Source organism: Sardina pilchardus, chromosome 16, assembly GCF_963854185.1.
Source record: "Sardina pilchardus chromosome 16, fSarPil1.1, whole genome shotgun sequence".
Lineage (NCBI taxonomy): Eukaryota > Metazoa > Chordata > Actinopteri > Clupeiformes > Clupeidae > Sardina > Sardina pilchardus.
This window is the reverse complement of record NC_085009.1, coordinates 16360543-16382920: the sequence shown is the minus strand read 5'-3', so window position 1 is coordinate 16382920 and position 22378 is coordinate 16360543. Positions and strand designations below refer to the sequence as shown.

The following is a 22378-nucleotide window of genomic DNA, read 5'->3' as shown; positions in this document are numbered from 1 at the left end:
TGGCCATTCAGTACAATTGAGTGTAAAAGTGAGGGTGTTACCAATTGATCGGCGTGTGTCAGTATTTGGTCAGTGGTCTGTTTGCTCTCTAAAATGGGTTCGTTGACCTTTTCTGAAGGCATTGATTGGTGTGAGAGTGGGGAGCGTGCGGCCTCGATGTAGAGGAGTGTGTGCATGCTAGTAGCCAAGTGAGACATGTTTACCTCACTCTGGGGGAGTGGTTATGGTGTAAAAGCTCTCTTGCACGGGCACATCCACTGCGTGTTTCAGGTGATAACTGAGATTGATCTCTCCACCTTATGCCCTCCATAGAGCTTATGAGTATTATTAATGTGTAGGCCTACACTAGACAGTGCCTAACCCAGGTTTTCAATGTAAATATTATTAACAGCTTTATTGCAACAACTTCTGCAGCTCAACACATGCAGAAATATACTTATGGTGATTTTAAACAGTGATTGTGACAAGCGAAAGACACAGTTTAAGCTATAATTCCGTTCAGAAGCAATGTAAGTTCCTTCCAGACAGTACCAAAGCCGGATTTTGATACTTTTAAAGTCCAGTGTATTCCATGGAATGGGAATAATGCCTAAATAATTACTGCATATGTTAAAATTATCCTGTATCCTTATACTTTTATTAATCAAAAATGTAAGTGACTACAGTGTTGCTATGAATTAATCTTAAATATGATGCTAGCCCAGGAGGAGTCATAACCACATTTGCCTTTCTATTTAATACAATAAATAAATAGCCTAAATAAACAAGAACAACAAGCCAGTGGTGATGCAAATCTAGCCAGAGTAGTTTAATTTGGTAAACAAAATTTAGGAAGCAATTGCACACTGATTTGAATACAGTCTGCGTCTACACTGTAGGCTATGTTGTATGCTTTAACCAAAGATCATAGAGCGCTACGCGCTATGATCTTTGCTTTAACCATTTAGTTGGATATGCCCAATTTCCAGTGTCACTAAATGTCTAGGCAAGGATGGATTATGATTCAGTAAAAAATGATTCAGAGACATGAAAGCAGAATAAGTCAACCCACATTGTGCCCCGTTTGGAAAGGGGACTGTGATGTGGCAGTGTTGGTTGGTCGGTTCCCTATATTGACTTGCGTTGGTGCATGCTCAGTTACATCCGACCTAGTTCTGCTGAAGAACTGAGAATGCAGTCAGTGTGAGGTCTGTTGGCAAAGGTTGGATGAGTGATCACCGACGGAGACGATGTTTCGATAGAGGAAATAACGGTTTTACTAACATTAGCTCTGTCCTCGGCCTCAGTTGATGGTTGGGAAACCCTCGATCTAATGACAGCAACGGGGTGAGTAATTTCGCAAAATTGACACTGAGCCCGTTATATGGTTGGTGGGTAACGTTAACGTTAGCTAACAAGATTTCGGCTGCTTTTTGTTAGTTCCGCTGCATTTCCTCACGGCAGTTTCCATATCCCGACTCGTAACATGATTTAGGTTGACATTCACCTAAATTATGTCGTTAACATTACAGTGAGATACAACACAACTGTTTTGATGTTAACACTGGCGTTAGAAAAAGACTTATACATGGCCATTGTCTGTTAAAAAAAAAAAGGCTAGCGGTTGCGCCATATTCGCTAGCTTGCTGCTGTCTTTCGGCAGCTGAAAAGGAATTCAGACCTGTTTCAGAGCTCTGTCTGTTTGATGTGACGTTAGCCAACGTTAGCAAGCACACCGTTAAAACAAAATATAGTTCTACTTACAATAATCGCACAACCATATATCCAGTATTATCATGGTTTTAGCACGGGCATTTTGCAAGTTGTGCTAACCTTTATCCGTCGAGTACTTGTGAAGTTGGACCAACGCGTTTTTAACGTTACACTTTAGAGAAAAGGTTGTTAAACTTGACATTTAGCAAGACAGCTAGTTAGCAGATCTAGACTACCTATTAAAAACAGGTCATGGAGTTGGTCAGAATTCACGCTCCTTACATTAGTGGGAAATTCAGGAACGTTAATTTGTACCATAACGTCAGTGGTAAAGCGTTTATTCTGGTGGTGCATCAAGCCTAGGAATAAAAGATCCAAATTAGGCAATATACAGCTTTTCGTGGTCTCGCTTAATAGCAAACAAATGAACAGATTTTGCAAGAAGTCTCGTAGTCCACGATGCGGTAGAATCGATCAAAGCACTGGTCAGCAGATGATAAGTTTATGGTTGTTAATTATAATGGTAGTAGCTTGAAACCCTTACCTTGTGAGTTGTGTGAAATGACAGCTATGTGTAACAAGCTAAAGTACTTTACTCTAGATTCTCCCGTTATGGGATTTTAGCATATATGCTGGGTCTAAACCGTCTGTGTAACCATAATATGTCTCATATCTGTATCTTGTTCACCTTACATTGCAGAATGCACGAAGAGACGGGGGTGAACGCAAACAGCTCGTTACTTTCTGTAGTCGCCACCTGCAGATAGCCTGTCGACAGACGATGGAAACTCGTGTGGAGTGACATTAATCTTGGATTGTGAGCAACCGACAGTCATCAAAAATGAATGGGCTAAACGGATACGCGATCCTCGTGCTGGTATCCTTTGTCAGCCTTCTTACCGCAAGGGCCTTTGAGTCGCTGGAGTCTCCGGCGGACGATGGGAACAGTACGGCAAACGGGACGTCAACTCTAGATGGTGGCCTGGTCCCTATGGTGCTAACGACAATAAACCAGATCATTGCTCGAGAAGGCAACTGCGTTCTCATAGACTGCAACATCACCGGCGAGCCTTTCCCCAATGTAGAGTGGTTCAACTCTCATGGTCAACAACTGCTTGACACTGAAAGTAAGTGACACTTGATGGTAGGCCTCAGTCTAGGATGTGACTTCAATTTTGCTCTGTACACCCTTATTTTCCAAGCAAACAGCCAACGGAAATTACTTCAGTTGGACAAGAAAGGTTGGGTCGAGTTTAGTTGTGTTTTTACTGAACGTTCTCCCAAACCAACAATATACAAATGTACCATTTGTGTTTATGCTTTGGGGTACAGGCAAGAAAAAACCTCCCCCCTGCCGTAGACTAACTATCCATCCATGGAAGCCTTTGTGACAGCTGTTCTGACGTTTGGAGGAACACAAGGCATTACACAGATAATTTCTAATCATGCGCAAAAGCGGAAATGTGTGTGTAATCCAGCAAAATCTGGATGCCATCAAAACGCGCTGACACGTGTGACCAATCCCTGCACGTGTAGACGGATTATACAGCGTTTTACTCAATATCCTACACTTTGACGTTATGATTGAATTCAGGGGAAGTTTTTTATTTGCTTGCTTGGAAAGGTTATTTTTTCCCCATACACAGTTTTTTATTTGTAGCAATTTGAGCAGCAGTTGTTTTCATGTTTTGTCAGGTTAAGGATCTACGTTTTCCTATTTAGAGGATTTAACTGTTTAGAGCAAAACAAAGAGGAATGGGGAGAGGCGATTGACAGTCCTCAGACAAGCCTGTCTAAGCTTGCACTAGATCATGTGACCGCAGTGTTTTGCACTGAAGCCCATCAACCAGACACATCAGCATAATAGCCACATTCGGAGTCCCTTTTCTTCATTGCCATGCATAATTTTTGTCTTGAGCCTTGAATCCCCTGTTGCCCAATGCATAGAAAGTGGTTGCAGGAACAGACAGTGTTCAGCGTGCAAACCCAGAGCATTGCATGTCATCTCTGGTTCCTCTTGCCAGTTTCAACCTGTATTGATACTGACTTCCTAATGGGTGCCTTCTTTCCCTGAGGCATATTTTTTTTCTCCCTTCCCTGAATGCTGCCACGTAGCGTAGCCTACACTTTCATGCAGCACCGTAGAGTTAGAAGAAGTTTGTATAAAACTGAGAATATTACTTGCATCTGGAGTAGGCTCTGGTACAAAGGGCCAACACTACTGAAGCTGACTATCAGCAAATTATGCTGATTGTGTTTCGTAATCAGGATAATGGGTTGCTGATGCTGATAAAATGCTGATTGTCTGCTAAATATACCGTCATAATGTTACAGCCAGTCTCCATTGGCACTGTTCATAATTTGGTATTATGTACAGAACATTGGCCCCTGCCTTCACTATTTACTGGTTTCTGAAGGCTCATTCACTTATTTGATGATGTAGTAGATGATCATGTGGTCGCTGATTTGGTTCTCCAGATCACTGATAAATAGCCTAGGACCTAGTATTTAGCAGACACGTTTGTCCAAAGGGACATATGTGATGTGGCTTTCGGAGCAAGTATACTTCACCCCATGAAAATATGAACACAACACAATGTCAATGCTGTAGTCATATATAATACACACATCACATTGACTCAATGTGAAATGTAAAAGAAATGGCTGTTTGACTGGCATGGCATGGCATGACATGGCAGGCAGGAAGTGGAAACCCCCGAAGGTCATTGTCTTCTTCACTGTGTTTTTACCCTGCCTGTGTCATACCCAAATAGGCAGTTTCACCTAATAGCTTTGCCTCATGACTCCAGGGTTGTGAGTGATAATTACTGGAACGAATCCCGGCGAGGAACGTGACTTAGAATAGCATGGTCGCCCTGCCTGGACGTCCTGAACCTGGAAATACCACTCATGTAAACAAGCCTGCCCCAGATAAAGGAACAGGCCTGTTGTTGACTCCAGCTAATACATCATGCTGATTCAGTAGGTAGATACTGTATGTATTCAGGCTGTGTTTGTTCACTTGGCAGACACTTCCAGACAAATCCAAAGGGGCTTAATGCAAATGCTATAATTATAGGTAGGTAGGAGTTAATAAAGCAGTGAGCTAACTACCTAAAAGCTAACAGACTGGGCTGATTCGAGCAACACCCACAACAGCACAATTGCAACTGGCATTGACGCTAGCTACTGTAGCTAGCTAGCTAACTAGCCAACCTTGGGTTGTTTTGGGTGAAATACCTTCTAAGGTGGTGCTGTAAGATCTGCTCATTGCATGTCGGTGCTGTTTTACAATACCACATACTTTAGGTGGGTGGCTAGTGATAGTAGTGTCAGGTGTGTCTTTCACGTTTTGAGAATGTTATTAACTAGCTAATGACAAATGTGCCGTTGATTTAAATACCTTATTGTTGATTACTCTACCTATTTGGGGAAACAAACTGTTTAACTACTATTTAGAGACGGAAGGTTCCTGGTTGGAGCCACATGTCTCGTCTGGCTTCTTGTAGTAGCGCCCTTGACTAACATACTAAATTACACCCCTACACACACACCTCAAGCCTACTATTGATGAGCTGGCAAACCTTGTGTGGGTGTTTTTGCCATCAGTGTGTGTGTGTGTGTGTATGTTTGTGTGTGAATGGGTGGGTGAATTTGAGCTACTAGTTGTAAAGCTTTTTCAGAGTTGAATAGCACTATAAACACAGTCCATTTTAATGGGAACATCAGTGCTAGTCGAGCGCCACTGTTAAGGAGAGGCTTTCTATGCTTTGAGTGGTCTCCTCTGTGTCGGTACTGTAGGTTTGAATGACAGTTTCCTGAGCTACAAGTGGATGGGAGGAATGTCACAGTCCTTACTCTTATTCCCCTCTCTCACTAGGATACATACATGCACGCATGCATGCAGAGTACACACACACACACACACACACACACACACACACACACACACACACACACACACACACATAGTGACTTCACACAACTTTCTATTTTCCTACATCTTACAAGTCCTCTCTCCATAATTAATAGCGGGTTTTGAAACCATTCTCAATCCTCTCACTGGAAAGTAAACGATCATCATGAAGTTCTCTCATCATCTTTAATAGCTTTTAGATGCAGACCTACGACAACACACAGACCTCAGCCTCTCTGTAAAAGGGAAGTCTGTCACCGGTGCGCCCTGCCCCCCCTCCATTACGAGGAGTCGTGTTGTCAGTCAGCTCAGTGGCCTGCTTGCCACTGCACATTGTTTAATGAATTGCCTCTCCGCCGCTGCTGAAGTGGCTTTGTGGCTAGACCCTCTTGCAGTGGTAAACTACTCCACGTCGCTGCCAGTAAGGTAATGCACTGCCCACTCAAGACCATTTATAGGAGTAGAGTTATGGATTCAGGGCATTGCACCTTGACTCGGGTCGGGAGAGAGGAGTTGGGGGAAATTGCTTGGCAGTGCGATAGGCTGCTGGTTCCAACAGAGGTTGCTTGCCAGAGCATGCTTTGAAATGCATGGATCTATGCTGAATCACCAAATGATTACCATGACCTCTGTTGAAAAGGGTTCTGTTGTCATATGCCTATCAGCTTTACATGGAATTAAGCCTAATATTGCATTTAGATGACCTTTCATGTGGTACGACTACTAGTTTGATATGGTGATTGGCTGGTTAAATGAGTGAATTGGTGAGTGTGTTGATTAGATGATGGGTCTTGTTGTTGTTTTGATGGGCAAATTGATTAAAACAACTTACTTGCTGCTCACTCCTGTCTTCCCCACCGTAGGTGGCAAGTGGCGTATCCTGGACAACGGCGTCCTCAACATCACCAGCATCACCTTCGCCGACCGCGGGCGCTACAAGTGCGTGGCGTCCAACCCGCTGGGCTCGGCCTCGGGCGCGGTGACTGTGCGCGTGGTGTTCACCAACGGCGACATGGGCGTCTACTACGTGGCGGTGTGCCTGGCCACCTTCTCCATCATCATGGTGCTCAACGTGACGCGCCTGTGCATGATGAGCTCGCACCTGAAGAAGACGGAGCAGGCCATCAACGAGTTCTTCCGCACGGAGGGCGCCGAGAAGCTGCAGAAGGCCTTCGAGGTGGCCAAGCGCATCCCCATCATCACCTCGGCCAAGACGCTGGAGCTGGCCAAGGTGACGCAGTTCAAGACCATGGAGTTTGCGCGCTACATCGAGGAGCTGGCGCGCAGCATCCCGCTGCCGCCGCTCATCCTCAACTGCCGCACGCTGGTGGAGGAGCTGCTGGAGGTGGTCGGCGTGGAGGAGATGAGGCACCAGTTCATCCGGCAGGCGCCCGACGGGCACTTTGTCTCGGCCGGGGCGATGGGCGCGGTGGGCCCGCTGGCGATCGGCGGCGGGGTCGGGAGGGCGATGCTGCTGCCGCCGGCGGGGGAAGGGGACGTGTTCACCATCCTGCGGGAGAGGGAGAGGGAGCGGAGCGGCTCGCCCACGGCCGACTCGGACGACGCCTCGCTGCACGAGCAGCCGCAGCACATGGCCATCCAGGTGTCGGTGCACCCCCAGCTGGCCTGCGTGGCCCCGCCCCTCGCCGCCTTACCCCTGCCCGCCGAGGGCGAGTCCGAACAGGAACAGGAAGAGGAGGAGCCTGTCGAATCGCCAGAGCCGGAGGCGGCACCCGTCGACACGCCGCCGGCACAGCCCAGCCCGCAGGTCATCTATGAAAGCCATGTGTGACGACGCCCGACCTACCACTTGGGGGGGGGGGGGAATGTCCTCGCTGCTATGCATTTCAAGAAACATGGGTCAAAAAAAAAAAAACAACTCTTGAAACTTCTGCTGTTTAATTTTTCCATTATATTTCACATTTTTTCAGACAGAAGATTTATAATGTCAAGTCTCTTTATATATGATAAATTCAGCTAGAGAATTCCAGAAATCCTGTGTTTTTTTCCTCCTTTTTTCAGGACTATATTCATGTTGAATGTATAGGAGAGAAATAAGGAGTTGTGGAAAGCCTCATGCCTCAATCTGAATGGGTTACCACACGGCTGAATGTCCATAGGCTCTTAGGACACTATAGGTCACCTCACATTTTTTCATCGGTTTCTGTTTTCATAATTTCCTTATAATCCTTATATTCTAGTCATTATTTAGTGACATCATTGTTGTAATACAATCTCTTAAATCCATTGAAAGCACACGGAAGGGTTTACAATAAATCAATAAGTAAATAACCACAAAAGCCAAACCAAATGAGCCATTTGTAAACAGTCGCCCCGTGAGGGTTTGACCTTGAATGCATGTAAAACGCATGTTTGCTCAGCTTACATAGGACTTTATGGGACAGACCAGAAATTATGTTTTTAGGTGTTTTTTTTTCCAGTGTGCAATCTTGAATTAGAATTTTGATTATCTTCATTTAACAAAAGAGGCGTTCTTCCTCAACACTGGTTTGACACTGTGACTTGGGTGGAATGGGTGACATTAAGGGAACATTAATTTCCTCTTAAGAAGCGTCACCCATACTTTGAATGTTCACAGTAGCCCATTTTGCCAGTATTATTATTATTATTATTATTATTATTATTATTTTCTCACTCTAAGATTTTTTTTTTAAATGCACAGCTATACTTTAAATCTCCCCCTTCCCCTTTAGTTTAACGTCAGTGAATATTATGATTGTGCAATTGTTTTTTTTCTTTTTCTTTTCTTTTTGCCTCTTCATCCCTGTTTAGTCTCCTGACTGCTGCATGCTGTATCTGGGAAGGACGTTTGAGGGGTGGGGGTGGGGAGGGCTCTGGAGAGATAAAGTCTTTTGCTAAGAATTTTCTTGTGATTTGTATTTGAGATCTGGGCAGAAATCTTGGGGCATGGAAGGAGTTAGGGGGACTTTGCTGTTACTCTCTTGAAATGCCTCTTTTTTTTCTCTTCTCCCTTCTTTTTGTAGTGGAATTAAAAAAAGAAACCATCTGCTGTGTAAAAGTGGCTGAGTCTTGTGTTTCTTATCAGAGTTAAAATGGCCATCTGCGATCGCCCAAGGACATTGGAGAGAACGAGGAACTGCCCGACAGACTCAGTGTGTCTGTCTTTTCCATTTGTCTGCTTCTGTATATTACTAGTGTCTGTGGAGGCACAGTGGATGTCTGGGTGACTGGAAGTATCACCAGCTAACAGCCGAGACTGATGGGCTGTTGTTAGCTGTCTTCTCTGGTCATAGAATTTACCGGGATATTTTGTTGATAGCTTCAGTTTCCGACTTTTTAGACAGAAGTCTCATTTGATCGTTCTCAGGACTAGGAGTGCCGAATCATGGCAGCATGTTCCCAGTCTATGCAAAACAGCACTATGGAAATCCACTGCCACTAGAGCACCTTTCTGGACTGTAGGCTACATGATGATTTATAATCATGATTGTAATAAATACCCTTCAGTTCAGCAAGCAGATAAGTAAAATGATGTGGCTATGTTATTTTAGCATTCCACGCATTGACAAAAATTGACACCAAGTAGCTGCGTGTGTGTGCAACACCCTGGGTGCCTCTCAACATGCCTCCTCGATCCTCGATGCTCGATCCTCAAGGGGCGTTCCCACTGATCTATAACTAACACTGGATAGACTATCCCATTGTTTCCCCCCCATCATTCTTTATGTAGATCAGTGAGGATCGAGGCCCGAGGAGCGAGGGAGGACGTATAAACGCTGCATGAGAGGCACCTACTGTCTCAAAAATTGACTGACTGACCCACAGAAACCAGAAATCAGCAGCAGACAGCTTCTGTTACTGAACACTGCCAGGAGTTTCAGTCGGCATCGCCAGGAGGAGGAGTAGGCTACTCTGAGGAGTAGGCTACTCTGAGAAAGAGACGGACAGAAACAGGGGAATGGAGACCTGAGTAAGTTAATGGTGCTCTGTTTTCTGTTTGAAAATCTCCCCTACTACAGGAAGTAGAAAATGGGTGCCTTTTTTTCCGCCTCTGTATAGCCTGGAAACACCCAGACCTTCACAATTGAACAATTGGGAGTGGGTCTGGAAAAGGCTCATTGACTTACGACTTCCAGCTGGGGCGAAAATAGCAGTGAAATTAAACTTAAATTGGAACATTAAACTCTTACCAAATTGTTTCAAAAGTGTAGCAATCTTGTTTCAAATGCAGTTTACTCAATTCCAAATAACACACCCATGCCGGATTAGCGTTTGCACTTGCGTGCCTGTGTTCTAGGGACATTGGAAATGGGCTTCTGTGGCCTCTTGGCCAGAAATCCCAAATTTGCTGAAAAGTTTGTATGGGTATTCCAGGCTACCATCTCTGAGAAACCGGAATAAAATATTTAAATGAAAGGAAACGGTTCTACACTAGTTGTAACCTGTTGGTACAGGTAATCATCAGAGAAATGCATCTAGACTATGGTGGTAGGTTTGAGCAAAGGAATGGTGGTTTGGCCTACAAAAAGAATTTTACTGAAGCATGAATTCAATTAACAGGATGGAAGAACCCAACTGACTCCCATGCTAGACGTGCAGGTATCTGAGTATAGGACTACATGAAACCACATCTGGAACCCCTTCAGATGTTATGTTCCTTGAGAAACATCACTGCTGCTCAGGCCCCCTCCAGGCTCCCTGGAGACCATACTGTCATGTGAATGGAACCTCATTCAATTAGGGTCATGCAGTAAGAAAACTATACTGCTGCTCCCCCCTCTGGAGCAGTGGTCTCACTGCAGGGATGTGGGAGACTGCATGGGAGAGACCCTTCTAGCACCTACTGTATCAGAGACCAGGAAAAACAGGCTTCAGTTGAGAATGTATCTTCTTCAAATTCTTGAATATATTCAGTGTTAGAAAAAAAGGCAAAGAGAATGCATAAAAATGAAGTCAGAGGGTTGGAGAAAGGCTCAGTGTAGAGAACACTCTATATTTTGGAAAGACAAATTAGTTATAAACCATTTCGCTGTCCCATAGGTGGTCATTTGTCCTTCCGCCAGGACCTGGGAAACATTCACCAGAGTTACCACACCTAATGACCTTGCCTGTCTAAAGGATTGAAAAATATATTGCACAGGAAGAACAAGACAGACAGATGTGAGAATCTGTGATGAATAGCCCTACGGTATTATTATGGAGTCACATCCTTGATGTGTTTGTTGCTTAAGCGAAACAAGACTCGGCTACAAGTCTGAGGTCTATTTTTTCATGATACATTCTTCATTCACAAAGATAACTGGTGTCCTATAGGTTGGATCTTTACTAATTTTTTTCTCAATTAAGACATTCAGATCAATTTCCAAAAGAATGATTTTATATTCCATTTAGTCAACTTTAGCATGAGTTCAAATACTTATTCTCCCCACTGTACACATTGTAACCAAGTAAGCGTATTCACATATGAATGAGTACATCATTTGCACTTAAGACACTTACTAAGAACATTCCCACATTGATTTTGGTGTTCCTACTAGCTTCCCCACATACCATTTTTGGCTCTAAATATTAGGTAGATATACTCAAAATCTGAGACAGTACAGCAACCATTTTCTTGAAAAAATACCCCTTTAAGTCATATAAGAGTTCTACTCGAACACAAGTTTAGGTTGATACTGAAGGAAGTCTCACTGTGAATTATTTTACAAACATATTTTTACCAATTAATGTTCAATTTCAAAAGATTGAGCTTTGTCTGGTGATAGCCATGCTCTACTCAAACACACTTCTGGTTCAGGTTGCTTGATGCTTTATAGGAGTCTCATGGTCATGTTTGTAAGAATAATGGCTAACACTTTACTTGAAGGTACAGTATCTACATAAGAGTGACATGACACGGTAATGTCAAACATTATAAACAAGTCATTAACATTTATGCCATAACACTTCTATGATTAAGTGCCATTCGGTTTTTGTCATGACAAGTTAAGGTTAGTGTTTATGTGTCATGTCAGTGTCATATCACTCTTACATACTGTAGATGCCTTCAAAGTAAAGTATTACTGGATAATTTCAATTTAAAGTATGCAACTACCAGCAAGTTTGTGAAAGTCACTGTGTCATTTGTGATACACAGTGACTGTGAACAAAGGCGTGTACAAAGCATGAAAGTGTTTCACAACATTAATCTGGCAGATTGGCCCAGGGATCTGACAGTGGTCCACAAATGTCTTGCTATCTTGGAAGTTGTAAACATGCTTTTTTTCTGTAATATATCAGGTGAAAAGTAATGACAAGACTCGAGAAAGCTGTTGCATACACTTAATTTAAAACAATTTAATCTTTACATATTTTGCTTTAAATGTACAATCGACCTTTCAATCGTACGTAATCATACGTAAAATTCTTCATACAGTACTGTACAACTCTAGCACTAATATAAATTAAAAAAGGAAAAAAAAAAAAAAAAGAAAAAACACTGAGATCGATTTAAAGAAATAAGATGGTTTTGGACAGCAGTACAAGTCACTGTAGAGGACAAAAGATGCCTGAACTGCTCCTCTTGCTCTGTGGGGAGCAAAGGCCCGGCGCGTGACACTCTGGACGACCACAGGGACAGATCACATTCTTCGCAAGCCTGAAGTTGGCTCGCACACTTGGACTATTTCGCTCAGGGTAGCAGAGTTAAGAAACAAAAAAAAATGGACAAGGGGTAGACTTCGAGTTTTTTTTTATTTTTTGTTTTAGTGCAGGCCCTCGCAGCATTTATAGGCCTTTTTTGTCTTCAAGTCAACGCTCATTTACGCGAGTTATACGCGCAAGTTTTTGCCAACAAGATGAAAACGTTTCAAGCAAGCAAATTGAATTGCACTTCTCGTGAGCCATGTTACTTGTAGTTCGCCTAAAGCAATAGCAACTTGGAGAATGTTGTTGGTGGGGCCGCTCGAGTCCAGTTGAATGCAAATTAAGAGAAAGCAACTGAGGTAAGACACTTTCTTGTACTGATTTTTACTGACAAAGAAAACAAAACTATCAAGAGCGAGGTGAAAAGAAAGGTCTGTAGCTTAACTCGCCATGATAATCCGCGCTGTACCATCCTTTTAAAAGGTCACATTTGCTTATGCAGAACATTTATCTTCTAAGCCGAAAAAGTGGAGTTACTTGGTAATATACAATACGTCTAAAAGTAGTAGCAACAATAGTAGTCCGAACAGGAAAAAAAAAAAAAAAAAAAAAAAGATTTCTTATTTTTACCCAGTAACAAAGAACACAGAATTCCAGGTACTTTTTGTTAGTCAATCCCAAAACGACGACCAGGAATGATGAGACTGGGGGGGTCCCACACGTCCTGGCAGATACCACCGTCCTGACAAGCGTTCAGCACAGGCGCGCACACACACACACACACACACACACAAACAAACACACAAACAAACACACACACACTCGAGCAGCAACGTCCAGCAGCTCCTCACAGTTGAACTTTTGATTTGTATGTTTGTTCATATTTTACATTAATTACTCAATCGCCACACCCTTCCGAACCCAAACACATAGTGAGAAATGTTGACACCAGTCTTGCACACAAAACGTAGAAGAGGCAACCCACATGCATGCACATTCACACAGTCATTCTCCATTACACCCAAACACAAACATTCACGCACGTCGCACACACAACTCACATACACACACACACACACACACAAACACAAAGAAACAAACAAACAAACACACACTTTAAAGCTGTTGAGCTTTTGATTACTTCTGTAAAGGTGCAAGAAAGCCAAACGGTTCACATACCAGCTTGTCTGGAATGTTGGGTGCTTTTTTAGACAGACACACACACACACACAGGCACACGCGCACACACTCACGCAAACGCGCAAACACACACACGAACGCAGACTTTACAGGTAAACATAGTTGTATCATGAGGGCTGGAGATTGGTGGACAAGGGTTGCAGTAGCTCCTCTCCTCTGGGCGTTTCATCTCGACCTTTTTGTCTATGCTAGGCACCTTTAACGAGACAGGTCAAAGGTCACGAATCAAAAGGTCAATCAACATGGGTGGTGGGACGGGAGGAGCAAGGGTGCATGAACTGTGTGTTTGTTGGTGAGTGTCTGTCTATGTGTGTATGTGTGAGAGAAGTGAGTGTGTTAGTGTCAGTGGTTTGTGGGTGTAGACAGGTATAGTAGTGCCAAAAATGTGTGTGTGTGTGTGTGATTTGATTTAGACACTGATTCTTCTGTGAAACACATTTCACAGTCCACCATCTCTTCCACCCACCCCCTCTGACAAGTCTGTGTGCTGGATTGTGCATTTCCAGTCCCCACCAGCAGAGGGCAGCGATAAGACACCAGCCCAATCAAGTCAACGTGAATGTGTGTGTGTGTGTGTGTGTGTATGTGTGTGTGTGTGTGTGTGCATGTATGTGTGTGCGTGTGTGTGTGTGTGTGTGTGTGTGTGGAGAACAGTGGTGGTGTTTGGTAGCTGGGGGGACGTGTGGTCAGAGGGACGTGCTGTCCAGTAGGCGGACCTCCTCTTCGGTCTCCTCCTCTTCCTCCTCCGGCGGCTGGGTGCAGCTGATGAAGGACGGGACTAGTTGAACATTATGTTGTCGGGATCTTGGTCGGCCATCTGGGCCATGTGGCGGAGGATATCTTTTTTTGTGACGATGCCGAGGAGACGCCTGGAGAGAGAGGGATAGAGAAACAGAGAGAGGAGGGAGGGAGAGAGAGAGAGAGTGAAAGAGAAAGAGAGAGAGACAGAGAGATAGGGTTGGTGGGAGAGTAACAGGGAGGGAGAGAGAGAGAGAGAGTGAAAGAGAGAGACAGAGAGATAGGGTTGGTGGGAGTAACAGGGAGGAATAAAGGGAGAAAGAGATGAGGAAGAAGGGAGAGAGATTGAGAGAGGAGAGAGTGAGAGAGGAGAGAGTGAGAGAGAGTCAGTTTATTTTTGCATTGGAAAGATAAGGCTGTTTGCTGCAGGAGTCTGGCATCATGTTTCTGCTGGCAGGTGCAGATTTGCAACATTGGCTGGCGTTCCTTTTGAAATCCATTTGTTTACTCTTTCGAAATTTGTTTTGTTTGATTGTGTTTATCTGTGCGAGACCGCAGGATGTGGCCACAGCATCAGCGGCCTTGGTGGCGCTTCAGTAAGTGTTAATTGGGGTCACCCCCCCCCCTCTCCCCATCGCACTAATTCACCATCTGCGGAGGATAATAACACGGTGCCAACCGCACCTGTGTACCAGCACACGGGCATAAACTCAATTAGTCGTTTACGCCCAGACACTCTGCACTGCTGCCACCACAAGCATGAGTCTCCCTGCAAACCGAGGGGAGAGAGGAGGGCTGTGGAAGACTGGGAGAGCAGTGGGAGAGTGAGAGAATAAAAAGAAAGAAAAGAGAGGAGTGTGTGCATGTGTGTGTGTTGGGAGTGATTCTCACAGGATGGCAAAAGACCGAGAAGCTGGAACAGGTGCAGCAGAAATGAGTGGTGAAGTCACACACACGCACACACATACTGTACACACCTGCACACACACACACACATGCACTGCAACAGGCTTTAGTTTCTTACCACACACGCGCACACATACACACACACAACCATGTCGCTGTGAACCAAAGCCATTTTGTTCACCTAAAACTGGGGTTAGGTTTTCACGAAAGCTCAAGAGCATGTTTCATCCAACAGACGAACTCCATGAAATGTTAATGGTAGCCATGGCAGCCAACCAGATAGTCATTTACAATGGACATGGCCAACTCAGTTTGAAATTTTTGGAAACAAATGAAAATGTCTGATTTAACCAAATTAAAACATTGGAATATGTCTGTATGTCTGTATGTCTGTGTGTGTGTGTGTGTGTGTGGGCGTGTGTGTGTGTGTGTGTGCGCATGCTCTGGAGATCAAACATGAAAAGCTACACAGAGGTACTAACGCCTGGTGAAGTAGACCCAGACAGAGGCTGATTAGAGGTTCTAATCTAGAGCCAGCACATGTAGGGGTGGAACGTCTGAACAGAGAAGTGGAACAGGATTTTAGCCTTACACCAATGATAGATGTGAGTAAGTGTGTTTGTGGCCACATGTCATGGAGAGAGAGTGAAGGGCACTGTGGCCCTCTAGTGTGCAAAAGGGGAAGTGCACATGTTTGAGAGTTTGAGATGGAAGTATGTGTGAGTGAGTGAGAATACACTTGAAGTGACAATTTATGTGAACGTTTGACCAGACATTTAGGTGCAGATAACTTGCGTGTGAGTGTGTGTGTTTGTGCCAGAGCCATCACATACAAAAGCTTTGATTTCATTTGTCACCGCCCTGACAACACGATTAAATATCTATGTGTGTTTGTGTGTGTGTGTGTGTGTGTGTGTGAGTGTGTGTGTGTATACACACACATCTGTGTGGTTTTAGGCGTATACTACATACTACATAACTATTTACGGAGAGGTTAGAACAGTGGTTCCCAAAGTGAGGGGCAACCCATGCAGAGGCACAGCAAGGGGGCTTGAGAGTTAGAACACAGAACAAGAACCCTAACCAACCAACTACTGCATAGCAGCCTGTACTCAACCTATTACATGATAAGGGCTTACCGTTCAGCCTAATATTGTATATGTTAGATGGGATGGGATCAATACAGTGGTCAATCCACAGCTAATAACCAAATAAAATAATAATAAGAACAAATATTTAACTGCTAAAATATCCAAGTTTGACTTGTAATGAAACATTTTTCATCAAAAAAATGTAATACTTTATTTTAAATGTTAAAACAAGCTATGTGGGCATCTCAAATACTCTGAAACATGTTTTTTTTAGGGGGGGAGGCGGGATATTGTTTTTGTTATTGTGAAAGGGGGTGGGGCCTGCCATAAGACGTTTGGGAACCACTGGGTTAGAAGTACACGCTAATGCAGGAGGCATGAAACGTTGGTGAATCGTGAGAGACCAAATCAGATCAGAGAAGAACAGAGAGGGGAGTCATGGGAGCGTGGGAGTGCACGTCTGTGTGTGTTTGCGGTTTTGGGTGTGAGGCGTGTGCCGTGGGGGGTCTTCTTACTATCTCAATTCTGTTTTGTTCCCCTGCACCACTACAACTAGCACTCACTCCCACACACACACACACATACACACACCATCACCACGGAAACAGCACTCCACATCAATCACTCGGTAATGGTCGTAAAAGGCAAGTAGGGTGATGAGTCTACGGGAGATGGGGTTTCTTTTTTTTCCTTTTTTCTTTTTTTTTGATCAGTAAGTGAACATAATAACAACAACAACAACAACAATGTCAGGGAGGAAGTTGTTGCTGCTGCTACTACTACTACAACTATTAAACACGATGGGTTACTCGCCGATTCTGCACGGGCCGCGCTATGCCTGGGGGAATCAGTGGTCATCGATCTGTAGCCCACCAGAAGAAGGCCCGGGAGCGAGACGGAACGAGGGATTTAAATGAAAACAAAAAAAACAACAAGAAAACAAGGATAAACAAAAAGAGGAAGTGAGTCAATTGGGATTAATGTTTTTTTTTTGGCAATTGTTGGGTATTGGGAAGCTAAACACATACTAAACATGCTAACCATAGTCTAAAGCGGAGAAGAAATATGTTAACGTTTCTTGTCTATATCTTCTAAGTGTATTATGACGCTAAATGTTTTAATAGAGAGCTTAACTGTGAACAACAGAATTACAAATAGCCTACTGCTACTGGCGGTTAAATCATGCTATGCTACAGGGTCAGGTCTAGCTTCTCAGATTGAGGATTACTGAGAGGGTTTTTTTAAGTTCTGATATGAACATAACTGATTTGATACTGTGCTAGAATGAGCCCAAAATAATGACTGAAAGTTCCCAGAAACACCCAAGAGTTTAAGACCCAAGACCATCCACATAAAAGCTCTGAAGCTCTGAAACAATCCCATAGTGTAAAAGTGAATGCCCTTGTAACTTCCCCATGGTAACAATACACCCTCCTCTTGAGCCAATTGGTTGGTGTGGTCCTGGTGGGTGGGGAACTGCCAATCATATTCATCAATTTATGTGGGGGTTCATTTTTACATCCTGTAATTTGAAACTTCACTCAAGTTTCATGCTTCCCATCTAAGAGGAGGAGGAGTCTACTAGGCAGTGTGGGTGGAGTGAGTCTGAGGGGGGGCGGGGCTAGTCACCAAGGGCTCCACTCGATGCTTGAGCTCTTCCAGGTGCTCTAAAATATTCTTCTTAGTGATGACTCCCAACACAATCCTGCAACACACACCATCGACACACACACAGGCTCAACAAACACAACAAACAAAAAAAACAAAAACAACGCAAAGACAACTTCAAAACAGAACACAAAGCAAAGGAAGAAGACTGTAAAACTGCAGACATAAGGAGAGAACAACAATAACAACAAAAAAACATAAACACATTTAACGCAAATTGAATTGTAAATTAAATGAATTAAATTACAGAATTAAATCATAGTTAACTCAAATGTAAAAAAATTGAAAACATCTGCCAGTGCTGCTCGTTATATGGATGAAGGAAAGGGAAATCCTGTAAAGCAAACTGACAAATTAATACGAAAGGAACGGAAATCGGCTGAATGGTCTCATCAAAAATGGTAACGTGGAGATGATTTTATAATGGATACTTATCAAAGTGATGGATGCAATAGAGTGCAACTGCAATTTCACTAGTGTTGGTCTTTGTGGGCAAGAAAACCTCTTCATCCTTTATTTTCATTGGACTCATAACTTTGACAAATATTTACAAATTTTTGTTTTAACTCGGAATTAACGTCTGGTAATCTGTCAAATAGAAATCAATATATTACCAGTTCGTCCTTTTTTAAGCTTTCTTTATATATTTTCAATTGGCTCTGCCTTTCCTTTCTGGATGATTGTGGCGCCAATCGAGAATAGGACACCAGGTAGAGATCAATCACGTTTCTGTGACGGGACGTGTCCTGTGATAGGCAAGTTTCTGTGACGGGATGCGTTGTGTGATAGGCAAGTTTCTGTGACAGGATGCGTTGTGTGATCGGCAGGTGCTTTTGGAATGCAGCCAGCAGCCAGAGCCACGTGTCACCTGAGAACCCTCATCAATCCCACAATGCTTAGCATGCAAGAGCCATGCAGCAGCAGCAGCAGCAGCAGCAGCAGCATGAGTAGAGCATGAGTGTGTGTGTGTGTGTGTGTGTGTGTGTGTGTGTGTGTAAAAAGAGAGACTCTGAGAGAGAGTATCCTGTGTACATCAATGCACTAAACAGCACCGGACACAGGTGCACGTCTCAAACAGCAACAAGACAACAGTCAGCAAGATGACGACGGAATGGAGGGAGAGACAGATAGAGAAAGAGAGAGAGAGTTCTAAGACTCCTCTCTTTTTTTCCATCCATCAATCTCTACCCTTAAAAAGAACCCCCTTCCTCTCCATTTAACTCTTTAACCCCTCCCCCCCCAACTCCATCTTCCAGAGTCCCCCCACCCCCACCCTCATCCACCCACCCACCCACCCACCCACCCTTCCCCGCCTCGCGTGGCCAGCACAGCTCACCCGTTGTGGGTGACCAGGCACTGGCGCAGGCCCAGCTTGCGGAAGATGTCCACCACGATCTCCATGGGCGTGTGGTCGGTAACCGTGAAGGGGCTCATGTCCAGGATGGAGCGCAGCTTGAGGGGCCGAGGGCTGTCGGCGGGCAGCGTCGGGGCATGCTGGGTGAAATAGACCCGCGAGTTCAGCAGGATGCCCTCCTGCTTACGCCGGGCGTTTTCTGAGCGAGAGAGAGAGAGAGAGAGAGGCAGAGGAAGAGATAGGGTTCAGTGATGAATTTAATCATATTGTTTAAAATGTTGAAAGTCGCTTTGGCTTAAAAGCACCAGTCAAATGTAATGTAATTTGCATAGTCTGTCTACAGAGACTCCCATTGATGGCGTGTTTAAATTCAGGTTCAGTCTTTCAAATTGTTATTCAATAATTAGTGTACATCACCTTAACCTAACCTCAACCCTAATATGAGACTTTGCAGATATTGTGACCATGCACGGATCACAATAACACATTCATCTTCTCCTCTGGCACGCACAGTTAGGGGAACTTGGCGAAGGGTTTATTATCACTTTAATTGCCTCACATCACATCACATTGATTAATCTAACTGACAACTTTAATGAAGGTAAATAACATTTCAGATCATTAGTCCTAGTGTGCTCTTGGCAGGAATTCAACCCACGACCTCAGGGTAGTAAACACCATGCTGGCGTGGCAGTACTTATTCAGCTACAGGAACATTGGTTATACTACTTCTGGAAGCAGTGAGAGAATAAATATCATCATCATCATCATCATAATCATCATAATCACCTCCCCCCCCCCCCTCACTCAAGGTACTTCCTCTACATTACGATAATATAGAATGTTAAAACAGTTAAAACTCTACAGTAGTATTTAATTTGTTGGCATGATGTAACTTCCTGAAAAGAAATGAAGCAACCAGAGAGGTTTTAAACTAATTCTAGACATCCCTTACTTTATCCTCTTCTCTCATCTATGGCTCCGAACAAGAAGAAGAAGAAGAAGAAGAAGGTTTGATGATTTATCAATTCTACTGTGTGCATCTGCAAACAAGGGCCCTGTTCATGATTACGTGTGACTGCATTACACAAATGTATATGGTACATTTCTGCGTTCAAACCCTTTTCACAAAACTCATATTTGTCGGCCATTCTTGAAAATGACCAACATGGTCTCCAGAGGCCAAATCCGAGGAGCCTATGATTCTAAAACTGATCAGACCCCTTTTGTGAGCTTTTCTATCAAATGTTATGCTTTAACCACAACATGATCGATTTGTGTACTTCTATTCTATTCTATTCACTCACCGATGGCGATGGTGATGTCCCTGCGCAGGGCGAAGCCCACCAGCCGCTGCGACTCCTTGGAGACGATGACGGGGAAGCCGTTGAAGCTGGTCTGCGTGATGATGGCCTGCAGCTCGGCCAGCGTCAGGTCGTCCTGCGTGAGCACGGCCAGCGGCGGGTCGGAGCGCCGCGGCCGCATGACGTCGCGCGCCAGCGTGGTGTGCGTGAACTCCTCCTTGGCGTCCAGGAACGGGTAGCCGTTGAGGCGGATGTGCGCCTCGTAGATGCCCTCGCGGCCGAACGCGTCGCCCACCCACTTGCTGGTCATGACGGCCGCCATCAGCGGCACGATGTACTCCAGGCCGCCCGTCAGCTCGAACACGATGACCACCAGCGACACCGTCATGCGCGTCACGCCACCTGGAGGGGGGGGGGGGGGGGGGGGGGGGGCACACGATTATATTTGCGGAAAGCAAAATAGAGTATTGACTGCTATGAACGTGCAGTAGACTAGATAACCCACCAACAGAGATGTCGTGGTTTGCTGAAGCTACAGTGTTTATTAGTTTAATACATTAGAAATACTGTATATGGAAAGGAGAGATGCTGAAATAATTTGCACAGCTACCACAAACAGAAGCAGTCAGGCAGAGGCAGAGTTAAGTGGCATCCGTAATGAAAATACCAACAAAATGCATAAATTCCCTCACACACACACACACAGCTGTTGGACATACAGTACTGTACCTTGTATTCATCAAGGTACATACAAACACATGATAGTCATCTATACACACACAGCACACACACAGCTGGAAGACATACCTTGTACTCATATGCAGAACAGGAAGGAACTGACAATTTCAGTTATCCTTGTATCAAGCGGTGCGCGCACGCACGCACGCACGCACGCACGCACGCACGCACGCACGCACGCACGCACGCACGCACGCACGCACGCACGCACGCACGCACGCACGCACGCACACACACACACACACACACACACACACACACACACACACACACACACACACAATAGAAGGCTCCCATCAGACTCACCGAGACAGGCGGCGGCCCCCACCATGGCGTAGAGGCCTGGCGTGATGCAGTCGGCGCCCACCTCGCACCACTCCTTGAACAGGAACCAGTCGTGGTGGTAGTACGCCAGCTGCTCCATCACGATGCCCACGATGCGCCCCGCGATCGCCCCGATTGCCATGCTAGGGATGAACAGACCTGACGGCACCTGAGAAAGGAAGGAGGAGAAGAAAAGAAAATGGAGAGGGCAAAGGAAAGAAAAAGGAAACGGAAGGGCATTAAGGAGAGGAAAGACAAAGGGAGATGTGATGAGAAAACATGGACAAAGGTACTGCAGAAAGGAGAGGCACAAGAGACACTGTATGAATTGTTCTACAGCATCATTAATTTACTGGATGGATAAGGGTAATAGAAACAGCCTTACAATAGAGAGGCCAACCTGACACCACCCAGCAAAAGGGCCACAAAGGCACCTCTTGTCCTTCCTCCCTGAGAGCTCCCCACACACCTGCTTAACTTCATATAATCTTAGCAGTTAGCATGAGCTCAGTGTAGGGAGGCTTCGTGGCTCTCTCGCAATGTGCTATTGAATTATGCTTTCCACTTACAGCAAAGCTGACAACGATTGCTTGATTGAAAGTGAATATAGTGATAAATAAATGTTAAGCGTGAAATTGAATATAGTGATAAATTAATCTTAGACGTAAAAGAGAATATAGTTGATGAATAGATTTTAAGCTGAAGGGGAATATAGCCGTTTCAGATCAGGCGTGTCACTAACAAATCCCATATTCCACAATCAATTCCTCAATAAATCCACCCTTCCATACGGACACTGACCTTCAGGCCGAAGGTGAATATGGTCATGACGACCTTGAAG

The 22378-nt window shown here is 44.5% G+C and overlaps 2 protein-coding genes across 8 annotated transcripts in view; one reads left to right on the top strand and one right to left on the bottom strand.

Moving 5' to 3' along the window:
* The first annotated feature begins 1136 nt into the window (after positions 1 to 1136).
* On the top strand, positions 1137 to 8648 carry mfap3l (microfibril associated protein 3 like). Its single transcript, XM_062517123.1, has 3 exons — positions 1137 to 1326; positions 2393 to 2819; positions 6472 to 8648. Exons 2-3 carry the CDS (start codon positions 2534 to 2536, stop codon positions 7398 to 7400), a joined length of 1215 nt encoding a protein of 404 aa, XP_062373107.1. The 5' UTR covers positions 1137 to 1326; positions 2393 to 2533; the 3' UTR covers positions 7401 to 8648.
* Positions 8649 to 11897: 3249 nt separating this feature from the next.
* The window catches only part of clcn3 (chloride channel 3), a 42810-nt gene continuing 32329 nt past the window's right edge, over positions 11898 to 22378 (bottom strand). For 4 of the 7 annotated variants that reach the window (XM_062517116.1, XM_062517120.1, XM_062517121.1 and 1 more), the window contains 6 exons: positions 22339 to 22378; positions 21520 to 21706; positions 20479 to 20877; positions 19154 to 19370; positions 17779 to 17854; positions 11898 to 14283 (listed from right to left, as the gene is read on the bottom strand). The exon at positions 22339 to 22378 is cut by the window's right edge and continues 509 nt beyond it. In XM_062517116.1, the coding sequence (XP_062373100.1) occupies positions 14101 to 14283; positions 17779 to 17854; positions 19154 to 19370; positions 20479 to 20877; positions 21520 to 21706; positions 22339 to 22378 (1102 nt within the window). In that variant the 3' untranslated portion in view covers positions 11898 to 14100. Of the gene's footprint in view, positions 14284 to 16962; positions 17012 to 17778; positions 17855 to 19153; positions 19371 to 20478; positions 20878 to 21519; positions 21707 to 22338 lie in introns of all 7 variants that reach the window. The other 3 variants (XM_062517118.1, XM_062517122.1, XM_062517119.1) reach the window with 2 other exon arrangements.